Source organism: Serinus canaria, chromosome 2, assembly GCF_022539315.1.
Source record: "Serinus canaria isolate serCan28SL12 chromosome 2, serCan2020, whole genome shotgun sequence".
Classification (NCBI taxonomy): domain Eukaryota; kingdom Metazoa; phylum Chordata; class Aves; order Passeriformes; family Fringillidae; genus Serinus; species Serinus canaria.
The window spans coordinates 106,378,897-106,393,314 of record NC_066315.1 but is presented as its reverse complement, the minus strand read 5'-3'; the positions used below and the strand labels follow the sequence as shown (position 1 = coordinate 106,393,314).

General features: G+C 42.7%; 1 protein-coding gene across 4 annotated transcripts in view; it reads left to right on the top strand.

Annotated features, from left to right (window-relative positions):
• The window catches only part of KCTD1 (potassium channel tetramerization domain containing 1), a 100,437-nt gene extending 98,203 nt beyond the window's left edge, over positions 1 to 2,234 (top strand). For all 4 annotated transcript variants that reach the window (XM_050970593.1, XM_018909623.3, XM_050970592.1 and 1 more), the window contains exon 5: positions 1,261 to 2,234. In XM_050970593.1, the coding sequence (XP_050826550.1) occupies positions 1,261 to 1,419 (159 nt within the window). In that variant the 3' untranslated portion in view covers positions 1,420 to 2,234. The remainder of the gene's footprint in view (positions 1 to 1,260) is intronic.
• The last annotated feature ends 12,184 nt before the right edge of the window (positions 2,235 to 14,418 follow it).

The following is a 14,418-nucleotide window of genomic DNA, read 5'->3' as shown; positions in this document are numbered from 1 at the left end:
GAAATAAGAATTACAAAGCATATTTACTGATGTGAAAAACCTGAGTCAGAGTGGAAAAATATGTACAGACTTGTGTTATGATCCCACATTGATAGTGGGAGGACATAAGTATCTCCCAGTACTGATAAAAATGGGAGACAGAATGAGGACTACCAATAGACCTGAAGGGTGAGGTACAGATCAAATGGATTGTCCAGGGCTGAGCTAGTTTCCAGAGTTTCTTCTCCCACATTTTTTTCTCAGGACCCAAGACCTCCTGTTCTTTTCCCCAGTTTCCAGGCTTACACTGACACATTTGGGCAGGGGATTTTGGCATATATTGTTAAAAGCTAAAGATCACATGTGTTTTGATCGCTGTTTCCAAGTCTCTTTTCCCATCCCTTCCTTTTTTACATGACTGCTGTGCAATTAGCCATGCTCAAGTACTTTGGAAAGACATTTGCCCACCTGAAGCTTTTTATGTTAAGATGTGGCATGTCTTCTTTGAAGCATTTTTAAACCTCAGCTTGCTTCTTTCCCTGCCCTAGTCCTTTGCAGTCTTCTGCCATTCTGCTTGCCAGTGTTGTCCCAGCAGACATTCAAGTCAGTTTGACAATTGATGAAACAGCTGGGAAAGCCATGGTAGGCACCAGATTCCAGCACAACCCTTCTGAAGTCTGGTCATGCTAAACAGAGGGTCCCACATCCTCTGGGGTCCAGGAGCATCAGCCCCTTCCTTGGGTTTGGCAGCTGTCAGGCTGACCCTGGTAAATCCCAGGAAGTCCCCTTCACAGGTGAGGCACAGGAAGCCCAGAACAGGTGAAGATGATGATAGAAGTAAGAGAGCTGGTTGTTAAAGAGTTGGTTGTTAAGTCTCTAGTAAATATCATGGTAGGTTTTCTGAAATGATGACCATTGTTATCGACACTGTCACCATTTCATTGTGGTGTTTGCTCAGCATCTGCTGTGCAATTATATATTTGCCCTTTTGTGTTGTAAATTCCATGAAGCAGAGAATGTGTTTTTTTAGTCTTGCTTCTGTGGCCAGAAGAAGACTGCATTTGTTTTCAGTACTAAAAAACGAAAATAAATTTTTATTCATTTTTCTTTTTCACTGCTCAGTGGCCATAGTCAGCAGAAATCAATCCAGTACAGTTAAGCTATGTAACCACTTTTTTCCCCCCTAGCTGAATCCATTTGCAAACAGCAGTTATTATCATTGGACAGCAAATAGTCTGTTAATTTACTTATACATTGGTATTTGTTTCCTCTTTCTTGCAGGTACTTGAGAGGTTACAGCAGAGGGGGTTTGAGATTGTTGGCTCATGTGGAGGTGGGGTGGACTCTTCCCAATTCAGTGAATACGTACTGAGACGAGAACTCAGAAGGACATCTCGTGCACCCTCTGTCATTCGAATAAAGCAAGAGCCTCTGGACTAAAATGGACATGTTTCTTTATGCAAAAAAAAAAAAAAAAAAAAAAAGGAAAACAAAGAGGAAAAACAAAAAGGGGGACATTTCATTTGCAGTTTGGACTCCAAACAAGTCCTGGAACTAAAATTGAATAAAAGACACATTTATATCAAATATAGAGACCACACTGAATTCATATGGGAACACTTGGAATAGTAGTGATAATAATAATAACCTCAAGGTATAAAGGAAAACACACACACACACATAAAAAATATGTATGTATATGTATGTCTGTACATATATATATGTATGTATATGTCAAAGGGTAGGAAATGCAATGACAAAATGTGGTAGATGAGGTTGGTGCTGTGATGGCCATTAAGTGTCCCAGGCCTTTCCCGGGCCCACTTAACGGTGTACAAGCCATTGCTGGGGGGGGGATTCGTGGACTGTTCTTCACCCATTTTCATTGCCAAACAGCCATCCACTTTTTAATGTGTACACACCTTGACTCAACTTTATTTGCATATGGAGGTTTATGTCTGTCTTTTTTAGAGGTGGATGGGCAGGTGTTCAGGAGACCATCCATTGCATTGGAAAGCTGAAATTTTAAATGTAGTTTGTACAGAAGTCGCACACTTTTTGTCAGCCCTCACAGATGTGAAAGGTTAACTTTTCTTTTGAATGAGTTTTTTTGTTGTTTTGTTTTGTGTTTTTCAAAGGGGGCCAGAATAATTAATATTTGGTAGAGATGCTCTGGTTTGAATCTGCTGCTTTCCTACAATTTTTTCAAATTTTATAATGTATTAAATACAATAAACTCCTGTTTAAAATAACAAGGGTCTGGTTTAAGCCAACAGAAGCAGAGAGGTGGGATTGCACTGCACTCCAGCATGTAAAGGGGCAAGGCAGTGGGCAGGCCAAACTGCCTGCACAGGATAAAGTGAGTTTGAGGCAGCAGAGGGTGTTGAGGGATCTTCTGGTGTGGTGTACATGGCTGCTGTTCTTTCAGCACTCTCCCAGTTGGAAGAGAAACTGTTGGTCAGGTGTGAAAATAACACCAGCTCAGCCCAGGAAAACCCATGAAAAAATGACACTTCGTTCTGTAACCTTCAGTGTAACAGTGAATTCTTGCATCATTCCCTCTGATTAAGGAGTTGCCAGCTTTGACTCTCCAAGCCCTTGCCTTGCTGAGTGTTAGTCAGCCTGTTTGGTCTTCAGGTTGCTCATTTCCCTCATTTCAAGCTGTTGTTCTTCTGTCCAGGAGAGTGACATGGCCAGCCCCTTGTGTTACCATCGGCTGTGTGTCCCTTGGTAGCAGGCAGTCATTCCACATTCTGCATTTGAAGCCCTGCCAGCTGCTCTCTTGCAGAGTCTCACTGAGGCCGCCTCTGCAGGCACAGGCTCCAGGCCTGTGAGATTTTGCAGAGGCACCACATCCCAATGCCGCTGCACGGACTACTCATGGGTTGATGCACCAGCAACCACCACCTTTCCTCCAAAGTCTCTTTTTATGCACTGTTACAGAATATGACTCTCTGTTCATCCTAGTATGGAGATTTCTATCAACACAATGGTGCTAGCATTCCATTCATTTTGGTGACACTTGGTATTTATTTGAGAAAAGAAACTGTTAGATACATGTAACAAGGTTTCCAATATAGTAAAAAAAAAAGTTACATTTTTTTTCTGGGTTTTATTAAAATATGTCTGAGGACATCTTTAAATTACTGGCAGCACAAATCAATGTTCTGGAATTACTGAAGTGTGAAAATGGGTGGGGGGGGCCCTCAAAAAATTAAGGTTCATTAGTGGGTTATTAGATCTTCAATGTGATGCTGATCAGTCTATTCACAGTACTGAAACAGCTGCCTCCTTGAAAATGCTTGTTTTCAATTAGCAGTAAGAAGTCCTCTTACAAAATAAACAAATGCTTGCTCTTACTGCCCACAATTTGGTTGTTAGTCTGCATAGAAGTTGGAAAGCTAAATCCCGGGGAAATAAGTGTTTTAAACAGATCTTCAAACCGTTGGAAGTGATGAAATCTATAATGTCCAAAAAGATGCTGGTCCCCATTGGTTTGAGAGTCCATGAGTGACAGTGCAAGGTGATGTGATTCTTCAGAGACTGCTGTGCAGGCTGGAGATGGGGGGAGTGCAGCTCCTTTCCTGCTACTTGGCAAGCAGACACCACAAGCCTGCCTGGCCAGGAGCACCAGCAGTCCCAAAGGTGTCCCCCCGGTGCTGGCAGGGCCCACACTGCCTGCGGCCTCTGCACAGGCAGGGACTGGAAGGCGAGCAGCTTTGCCTCTGATGCTCTCCAATATGTGGCTCCCAGATCCAGCAGGTTGTGCTCTGCTGGTGGTTTTGCTCACTCAGCATGTATCTGTCCAAGTCAATGACCTTAAAGATACCACTGTGCTCCTTCCAAATCCTCAGCTGGCTGGTCACCCTTTCACCAAACCTTCTTTTGTTGCTGATGGGGTCAAAAATCACTCTGAGACCCTGAATATAAATGTCTCTGCAGTTACAATGTGGTCATGGAGTAAGAGGTCATGAATATTCAAAGTAATGGCTGATGAAAAATGTATGCAGGAATAAACTGGCTGTGGATTTTTAGAGAGCAAATGAGATTAGTCCTGTTTGCAATTGAAGTGTATAACCATGTGTTTTTAAAATGTTCTTTAGAAAAACTGATTGACAAACGAATGAGCAATTTCTCCAGGAATGTGGGGGGGGTGGGGGGGGTACCAAGAAGGACCAGATTACTGTCAGCTTGTCTCTGGAGGTTAGTAATTTTGACATCTAAATTTATCTAATTTTTTATTGGAAAGTGTTGACTCCATTTTATGCTATCGGTGTATTTAATAACAAGAGGCAGAGCTGCAGTGAGTGGTAGCTGCCAACACGGTACTTCAGCAAGTTGGTTAAGCAGCTGCCAGGAGAACTCCTGCAGACATGCAGAGATTGCAGATGGCACCAACTCCCCTTCCCACAGTGAGACACAGGCAGAGGAATTTGGTCCTCACCTTTTTTTTGGGTAATGCATATGCTGGATTTCTGCAACAGCCATCGACCCAGGGTTTAGTTCTTCCCCTAAATGTACCAAACAGCTGTGTAATGTAAGTATGGATCCTGGCATGCTTGGGTGAACCTTAAAACTGAGTGTCCCATTGGAGACTGAGCTAATTTACTCTGTGCTGGAGAAAGTGAAGTCCTGCTTTGTCACTGGGTTAAACTATCTTTCCAGAAGCAGTACAGGTAAATAGGTGCTGCTAATTTATTCAGTCTTCAGGTAGGTACTAGCCAGGCAATCTGGCCCAATGAAGGATTTTCCTCTCTGTTGCCACACGTCTATAGAAGGAAGCTGATCATCTCAGTGCTTGACTGGAACAAGCAAGTTGAGTTGACACATTGTTTTATGATGCCCACTGAAAAGCATAACAAAAACCAATGGGGAAAACTTAGTAAACTCCAAAAACATGAAAGTTGAGCCACCCATTCAATTATTTTCCTTTATGCTGAACAGGCACTGAATTCAATTTAAGTCAGACATTTTGTTCATAAGCATAATTTTTTGCAGCAACCTTTAAAAATTGATTTCTATACTAATTACAGGGTTTTTACTGCCATCCAAATGACTTGTCAAGTGAATTTTTCTTTAATGTTTCCATTGCATGAGTTGGTGGGGGGGGGAAGGGTTGGATTTTGGGGGGGTGAGAAAAGCATTTTTATTGACCAGTGGTCAGTTTTTCAGAAAAATAAAAACATTTATTTCCATCTGTCATTTCTTCACTGCAGAATTCTATATTATGAATTATTTCTATGGACAACTGGTATTTGTATGTCGGCATTCAAGCTGCCTGAGGTTTATTTACAGTGGAAGTGAATCTAAGATATCCTTAGGGTCTGTAGACCAGTTGCTTTTTCTCAGATTTCAGTTTGAATGGTTTATTATTTCTTGAGGGTCTGGAGGGATCGCCACCACCAAAAATCAATATGTTGCACCAGGTCCCAGCGTTGGCTTTGGCTGCTGCCCCATTGATCTGTTTTCTTGAAGACCCCAAAATTGACTTAGCAAAGGGGTCCTCTATTTGAGGCTGAAACTGCTAAAATCATAGCCCTAGCTCCTCTTAAAATAAAAAATGCAGGTACATAGTACAGAAGTTCATCCTCTTGTAAGCTGAGCTAGCTCTGCTAGGTGGTAACCAGGATGTTAACATTGATACTAGGGGAAACCCTAGTGCTAGCCTGCTGAAGCATCTTCTATTTGCACAAGTAAGAGCTCCAGAAATGGAAATGTCATCTGACAAATGGAGAAAAGCCCACTTCTCCTTGAATCTGTTTCGGGAGGTTTTTTGTTTGGGTTTTTTATTTGTTTGTTTTGGGGTTGGTTGTTTGGGTTTTGGGTTTTTTTGGTTTTGTTTGGGGTTTTTTCACATTTTTTTACTAGGGACCTAATAGGAGTCCTGTGCCTCTAAAATAATAGGAGTGTAATACTTTTCAGGTGATGTTGGAGATTTTGGGCCAGATCCCATCTTCTGCCTTCTATACTCATGGTGAACTTGCCTCACACCCCAGTCAGAAGCCAAAGGGGTGCAGTATGCCCATGGACTGTCAGTGTCATTGCACCCACAGCAATAGTATGTCATCTCTGTTGCTTCTAAAAACACAGTATTTTCCACTGCAGGTCAAAGGAAGTATGGGTTGATGAGACTCTTCTCTCAGCCTAATTAAAGCCCCATATACATGAGTTCTCTCTGGAGAGGCTGTTGAACAGGCTGGATTTGTGCTTGGGGAGCACGGAGTGCTGGTGCCATGGCCCAGCCCATTGATCCCTGTCCTGTGGTCCTCAGAGCGCAGCTCTGGCTTGCTGGTCTGAGGAGAGATGGAGAGAGGGACATTTGTCTCTGTGCTCTGGAGTTTGGACTGATAAATGATCTCATCTACAACCCTAAATGGTCTTGTGGCTTCTGTTATGTAGCTTGTCAGTGTTGTTATTAATTTTCCTGAGGAAAATGTGAAGCATGGGATGGCTGGCCTCACCTCCTTACCATTAGGATGCAGTCTAAAAGACAGGGTGACATTGACTTAAAACTAAAAACTAAATATGGTGAAGTCCCCTAAATTCATGTACTGCATTCATTCTGACTTCAGGTCAAACTGGAGGGCTCAGTGAGGCTCACCAGTGGATGTTTCATACTTTGTTTGATTAACTGCCAAGAAATTGCAAAAACAAAAGGCAAAACAAGCAGAGCATGGATGCTTGTTCTGAAGATCTGGAGCCATAATTCCACTAATCCCTGCTGCTTCTGAATAAATATTTCAGTTCTGGGTGGCTTACATTAAAACCAAAAGCAGCTGTGCATTTCTTTCCCTTTCTTTCTCCAGTTCAGTTTTTCTTCTGCTGGGGGCTGTGCCTGGGCAGCTCAAGAGTAATAGCTTTGGCCTAATGCACTTCTTGGTCTCTTCAAAGCATTGTACAGAGCTTCAATTAAGCATCTCTCCACTTCTAAGGGAAGAAGGCAGCAATAAACTCACCTTGCAGCTGGGGAGGCTGAAGAAGCTTGACTGCCACTCACTTGGGTCTCAAACTGCACATCTGGAATTCCACTTTTCCACGAGCCCTCTTGCAGTACAGAAAGAGTTGGAAATCAAGGAGGAACTGTGACACATTTATTTTTTTAAGCTGAGAGTTTGAAGCTATTCAACACATAGAAAGCATTGCTGTGATGTCTGCATAAGCTTAAAATGTTAGCATTACTACCATGTTAGGCTTGACACATCTTCTGATTTCTTTTTCTAATTCCTTCCAAAGTGAGAGAAAAATAAATTAAATGAAATAAAATTTCCTTTACCTTACATGTTTTAAGTGAAGTCAACTGATGGTCTACTTGATTTCCTTTCTCTGCCTCAGCTCTTCAACAGGGACTATAATTTTCTGTTTATGTCTATGTTCCTTAACACAGAAATCAGGCATTAAAATGGGAGAAGGAACCAGTGCAGTTTGTGAAAGAGCTTTGTTTGTTCATGCAGTGGTCACAACAAAATCCTGCTGCATGCCAGGATGACAGGAATGTTTTTCAGGTGTGGTTGTTGAGATGGGGCAAGGCACTGCTGGCTCCCAGCTTCGAATGCTCCACAATAAAGATTACAACAGTGGGAAACTAGGGCTCAAACCCTCATGGATTATCTTCCTCCTTAAACATCTGCTCATCTTTCTCACAGTTGTAGCCTTTAGATGAGTAAAAGCTGTGCTATCATCTCCGCTGTAACCAGTGCAGCTATTCCAGAAGAAAGCTGCTTGGATCAGGGACAGCTGTTCTGCAGAAAAATTCTCTTCTGATGCATTATTGATAGATGTAAGTTAAAGCCATAAAGCTCACAGCTTTATCAGGCAATATCTACTAAATCCTGGAAGCATGTAAGATAACCTAAATGTAATCTACTGCATACCAGCTTCTTCAGTGATGGATAGCACAACAAAAGCAGGACTAATGAAAAATTAATGAAAACAGTTACTTCCATAAGAAAAATGATCTGTTTTCTCCCACCTTTGTATTGATTTTAACTGGCCCTGTAATTGGAAGTGTATAATTTTTTCCTCAGGTAAAGAGGATTGAGGGTGAGGGAGAGTGAGTATATAATTCTATTTATGTTTGTGACATACTTTCAGGCTACAAAAACAAAGCATTTTCCTTAGGATGTTGAAGCCGCCTGTGAATGCCGACTTCAAGCATATTTTCTCAGCTCAGGCAAACTGCCATGCTGGTTTGCCTGAAACCAGATAGTGCATGAGCAGAGTACTTGGCACACTTTGAAGGCTAGCAAGGAAGTACAAAGAAACAATGTTTAAGGAAAACCAAATACACTGCACGTAACTTGGTGGGTTTAACATGTTTCATGCATTTAAGTTCATTCCTGATTGATCTGCTCCTTGGTAAAAGGGAAAAATCTTCCATTGCTCTTTGGAGACAGAAGGAATGTCAGGCTCTGAGGAAGGACCTTCTCTGTGAGACCAAACCAAGTGTACAATGATGTTCGTGTGCCAGCTTGGTAGAGAATTCACAGCCACAGTGAGCCTCAGCCTCTTCTCACTAAAGCACTTAAGCACAACTGTCTTTTTCTCTAAATTTAATAGAGCATTTCTGTCTTTTTCACCATCTCACAGCAGAATTCAGTCAGATTTTCAGCTGCTGTAAACTCTGTTTTAAATTATTCTAAGTCTTTACCTGCTTAGTGTTAATATATCCATTGAGCCTGAAGGCCAATGCTGAGATAATAAATCAATCAGAACAGAATATAGTTTGTTTTGCTAGGATAAAAAAGTGCACATTTTTAAAGTGTTTAGGAAGTGTTGCTTTCCTGTTCCCTGTTGTATATGCTCTGGGTCTTTTTCTTATCTCTTCCATCAAAGACATGATATGGGCCTGTAGTGTTTTGAGGACCAGGATGTTCCTGCACATTTGTAGTATATGTTACTCTTAATCTTTGGGGGTTTTTTTAGCTGATATGCCTTCATTTAAAAAGTACTCTTTTTTTTTTTTCACCTTGAGAGATTTAGCCATGTCTTTTTGCTTTTATTCCTTGCTTTTCTTATTGGCCTGATAACAGCTCCAATACAAGATGAACCACCCCTTTCAATGCATGTCTTTTAAAAATTAGGGCATTTACTTGTCCTCAGTGTTTGGCTTTATTTTTGTCTCAGCAGCCTGCTCTGGTCCAGCCTCAGTTGGTGCTCCACACAGCAGATATGGTGACTGCTTGGCACCTGTGACCACAGAGCCTTTGTGATGGTGTTCTGCCCAGCTCATGGGGCCCTGCTGCATGAGTGAGAGCTGCAAGACCAGCACCAGTGGTGAGAAACCCCCTAAAAAGTGTTACAGCTGTAACCATGCAGCAGCCAGAGGGGGTGCATGCAGCCCAGGGCAGTGCCTGTACTCACTGCTGGGGCTGGGAGAGGTGCTGCTGCCAGTGAGGGGTTCTGGGTGCCCAGCTCCCTGTTCCACCATCAGGCAATCCTCTGGGTCCCCTGGAAATCAAAAGGCATCTGGACACAGTCCTGGGCAACGGGCTCAAGGTGGCCCTGCTTTTGCCAGGTAGGAGTGAACAAGATGATCTCTAGAGACCACTTCCAACCTCAACCACTGTATATTTTCTGTCATTTCCAACAAGAGTGGACTGATTGAGATGTGAAAGGTTCCTCAAGAAGTGTGAAATGTGGCCCTCTTTACTTGGTGCCACTGTCATATTATCTGGAGATTTAATTCTGTCCTGTCTTTCTTTTCAATCAAGAGAGATCTTTTACTTTTTTTTTCAGTAGTGAGCAGAATGGGGATGCTGTCCTGATGGGACTTGAAAGCCAATGGGTGCAGGTGCTGGACTTAATATAATAAACTGTATTTAAAGTATTAGTCTCAGAAATTCTGTGAACAGTGAAGCTGCATCTCATAATTACATGTCACTGTTGCTGAAGAGCAAACAAGGAACTTCAAGAAAGGCAGATGCAGAGCTCCTTCACATCTTCTTTGTGGGTTCCTGATTTGGGGAGGCATTTCAGGGGGCCCTTAGCTTTTGTTACAGTAGAAGTTCGGTCTTCATTTCATGGGACACCCACGGCACTGAAATTGCGTTTGTATTTTCATACCTCACCAAGTGAAGACACAGAGGGGCAAGAACACAACAGAGAAAGCTTCCCCCAAGTTCTCTCATCTGGATTTTTTTGTTTGTTTTACTTACTGTAGGGCTAAATATTGATTTTTCAGCTCTGAAAAACTGAAGACTTAGCATCTTCTTCTGCCATGTTCTCAATATGCTTAAAATGAAAAAAACACTCCATTACCACATTTTTCCCCTACAAAAATGTGAGCAATTAGCACAGCAGGTTCTCAGCTCAATATGTATAATTTATTGTAAAATGTATATAATTAGTTTGGCAGACAGCAAAAGCATCAACACAAGCATAAACCCTTTTATGAATCCATATGTAACATTGGATGTGGATGGATTATTACTACAGGAAGATGTCATGTTAAATAACTGATGCAGATGTACAGTAGCAAATAGTATGCCATTTTCATTTAAAAGGAACCAAACAGAAAAAAAAATCTTCATATCTTCATTATTTATTGAAGTTGGGGTTTTTTTATATACTCACTGCTGGAGCATCTGGGTGTATTAAACAGCTGAATCCAATATCACATTAAGCTAAATTGCCCACAATGGGCAGCTGCCTCATTTCACTCTTCTTAAAAGTCCAAAATGTGTTTTCTGAACCTGAGGCATTTGTCTCCTTGCCGAAGTGATGTGCTGGTTAGTATTTCACCAAAGGGAGAAGCAGTGGGGGACATGTCCTTCTGCTGCTAAGACCCTGGCCAAAACATTCTCAGTGCAGGAGAGAGGACAGGGATAGGAGGAGAGGTCAAAACAGTGCTCCCAGCTTTGTGTGGATCTGGTTTAAAACCTGGTAAACAAGGAGCATCGTGTGCTGTCACTGTGGGGCTGGATCTGAGGAAAGAGCCACCCTCCTGTACAAGCTCAGAAGTCTCCTCAGTTCTCTGGCTCCCGAATATCTATGTGCCATGTAGGGGTGTAGGGCAGCACAGCCTGCAGCCCTTTGGCTTCCTGGTCAGGTCTTGGATAGCCCTGCAGCACTGGACCGGGGGCTGGGAGCAGCAGGGTGGTGCAAAGAGGGATGTGGGGGGGGGTCTGGGCAGGGGAATGTTCTGGAGGAGCCACCTGGACATTGCTCACCGCTTGGACCACATCCCTGCTCTGGGCTTCTCAGTCCTGCCAGAAACCCTGAAGCCCCTCAGGAAAAAGTAGGAACTCCTGCAGCACCTGTCCAGGCTTGATCTCTGGGGCATGTCCAGTAAAGTGGGCCAGACAAAGGACCCCCCTCCATTCCTTCCCTGCTCCATTTTCCCCTGTGTCTTTTTCCATTGAGACTACAAAGAGCTCAGACATTTTATAGCCTCTCTGGAGGTGTCCACACTTCTCCAGGTGTTTCCTCCTGTCATCTGTGAGGCTCAGAGCCAGATGTCAAAGCCCCCTTATCAGTGCCTGTACCCACAACTAGCTGTGTTTCATACCAACCTTCCTACACCTGTGTCCTCCTTCTACCTCTTCAGCCTCTCTCTCATCCCCAAGTGGATTTTCCAATTAACTTCCCACCTTTTATACGTTCCTCCTCCCTTAGCCCATTTTTCATCATCTCTTTCCAGTTGTCTGTTTTCTTTCTTCTCCTATAATCCTGTACATTTGGATAATTTCATTTGGACTGTTTAACATAACCACCAGATTTGTGTTTTAGCCTTGCTTAGCAGGTTGGAGGCTCTTTTTTCTATTTTATGTTCTGCATTTTCTTCTCCCTCTTAATATGTCAGCATTAACAGACTGGGATCCAGCTTCACTTCAGTGGGAAGTTTCACCAGTGATTTCCATAGAAGAGGGAGAACATTTGAAATGTGAGAGGCTAAACTCAAGTGAATGGATTTGTCTATTGCTACATTTCCCAAGCTTCTCCATGCTTCCAGCCTCTCCTAGCTCCAAAGGGACCTATAAGTAGAAAGAACAATGTTTCTGAAAAGCTGGCCACATTTCCTTAAATTACAGAGATGGAGGCAGCATCCTACCTGGAACTTTATCCCCAGCATGTCCCTGCTAGGCATGGTGCCAAGTCCTTCAGTCACATTTATAAGTATCAGTGGTATATTTAAAGGGAAGGAAAGAGAAAACCTTTTTTGCCTTCCAATTTTTTTCCAGGGGAAGCTTGCAGAGGTTCATATGTTCCAAATAAGCCAGAAATCTCCCTCCAATCCCCCAGATTATCCAGTCACACATTACCTGGCTGTGGTGCTGCCCCACATTAGCGTTCTGAGCACATGTATTCTGCAGACATGTCATCCCTAAATGACAACTGCAATGGCTGAAGTCACTCATCCACATAGATAATCCAACAAAACCACCAGTAATGCATTCAGTGATATGCTAGAAAATATAGTTTTTTCTGGCAGTATTTATCCTGTGACCCTGCTCCCTTCAAGTGAGCAAAGCAGTCAGAGATGTGAGGGATGCCCACAGGAAGCCTGCCCAACATCTGCACAGCCTGGGATGGCTATGCTGCCAAAGCACTGCTAATACAGCCCTAGGAATGGACAGCCCTGGTTGTTTTCAGCCTCGACGTGTAGAAAGATTCCCACATTGTGCTCTGATCACATTCAGGTGGGTTTTATTCTGCAGCTGCAAAACACCTCAGAAAAAGAATCCAAACTGACCTCAAGAGTGAAAAAAAACTCGAAGGGCAGCTGGTTTTGAGTGAGGCTCCTTTATCAAATGCTGTCTGTTCCAATCCCTTCTGTTCAGGAACAGTCCCAGCAGAAAAAGCCCCACTTTCCAGCTTATCCTTTCTGCAGCTGTCACTGCACTGCTCTTTCTTCGTGAAGTTACCAGCACCCATGTCTCTAATATGATCTAGAGGCTCCCACTGTTTATTGCAATGTAAATATTTTTTTTGTTGAGAAACAAAAGGGGCTGGAAAAAGGGAGGTTATGGGAATATTCAGGATGAGATAAGGAATCTGAGGCAGAAAAGAACACACCAATTACCTGAGCTCACATGCTCATCTGCCAGATGAAACCAGTTTTACCGGCTGTTGCCCAAAGGCAAAACACCACAGGGCTTCTGATGTCATGTTGGCCTTTGGTTATGAGCCTGGGTAAATGGGTACCTGGCAGAGAGAGAAAAAGAGCTGTGCTGCTTAATGCCAGCTTCATCTATTTATGTTCCTCTAGCATCAATTAAAAATATCTCTGTCTCATTCTGCCTGCCTGCTACTGTGGTATTTGTTTTCCTTCCATAGCACTGCAGATTGCCTTGCAATACAGTTTACAACAGTGAGAGCTGGCACTTGCCTCTGGCAGGGCAGAGGATGAGAAACCATTTCACTTTTCCTCCACTCTGTCTTTGTGTGGAGCCGCAAAGGTGTTTGATGGGCTGTTTGTTGTGAAGGGGTGATGTACAAGGCCAGGGCTGTTGTTAATTTGCAGTGCTTCAATAGCATTAGCTTTTTCCTTAGGATTTAAATTGAATTGGTAGCATTGCTGGGACAATATAGTGCTGTAGATCTGAAGTGTGTTCTGTGTACTCATCTGTCTTTTTTTCTTTATTATATTACCCTTCTTTTTCTTCCTCTTTCTTTTTTTTTTTTTTTTTTTTTGCATTTTTTTATATCACCAAGACCCAGTGAAGCAGATTTTATGCTGCAATAATTTTGCGTGTTTTGGTTATAAATATCCCAAAGCAAAGTTAAGGGTTTTTTTCATATAACTATCAAAGCAAGTGTCTGCTTCAGCCCAAATTGAAAGGGACGTTTTACATATAAAAGTTCATCAGTGGATGGTAAACAGCTTCTGTCCTAAGACAACTGCAAATATTCTGCTGCGGCACAGACCAACACCTTTGGTGAAACTAGTGGTATCTGACCTACACAACAGTTCCCTGTGCTAGTTGCTGTCCCTGGAACTTAACCAGGGTCTGAGCACCCAAGAAATCCCAGGAAAATCTTTTGCCCATAGCAATATAAAACATGTTTCCAGTTCTCCAGTCTCCTTGCATTCCTAGCTGTCTCTTTGAGAACAAATAATGCCACAAAGTAATGTAAAAACAGAGGAGGTAAAAATCAGTAACTTCAGCAATAGCAGCACAGACAGTTTCCTCCATCACGATCTCCCATCTAGATTTTCCAAGCAGACTTGCAATTTCAGTGGTTGCCTTGGCGTGTGCCCAGCATGATACGCCTGAAAGCAGCCAGGCTGTCTGAGAGCAAATGCACAATGATTTTGAAAAATCAGGGTTCTTCAAGAGTTCTCAAGTTGATCATCAAATACTACTAAATATTTCTCATTTTTCTCCTTCCTCAGAGTTGCACACCCTCAGAATGGCAATTGCTTCATGATCTGAAGCCAACACAACAGCGCTGGTATCACTGGCTTGCAACAACATCTATTTGAAGGGATGTTTTAAA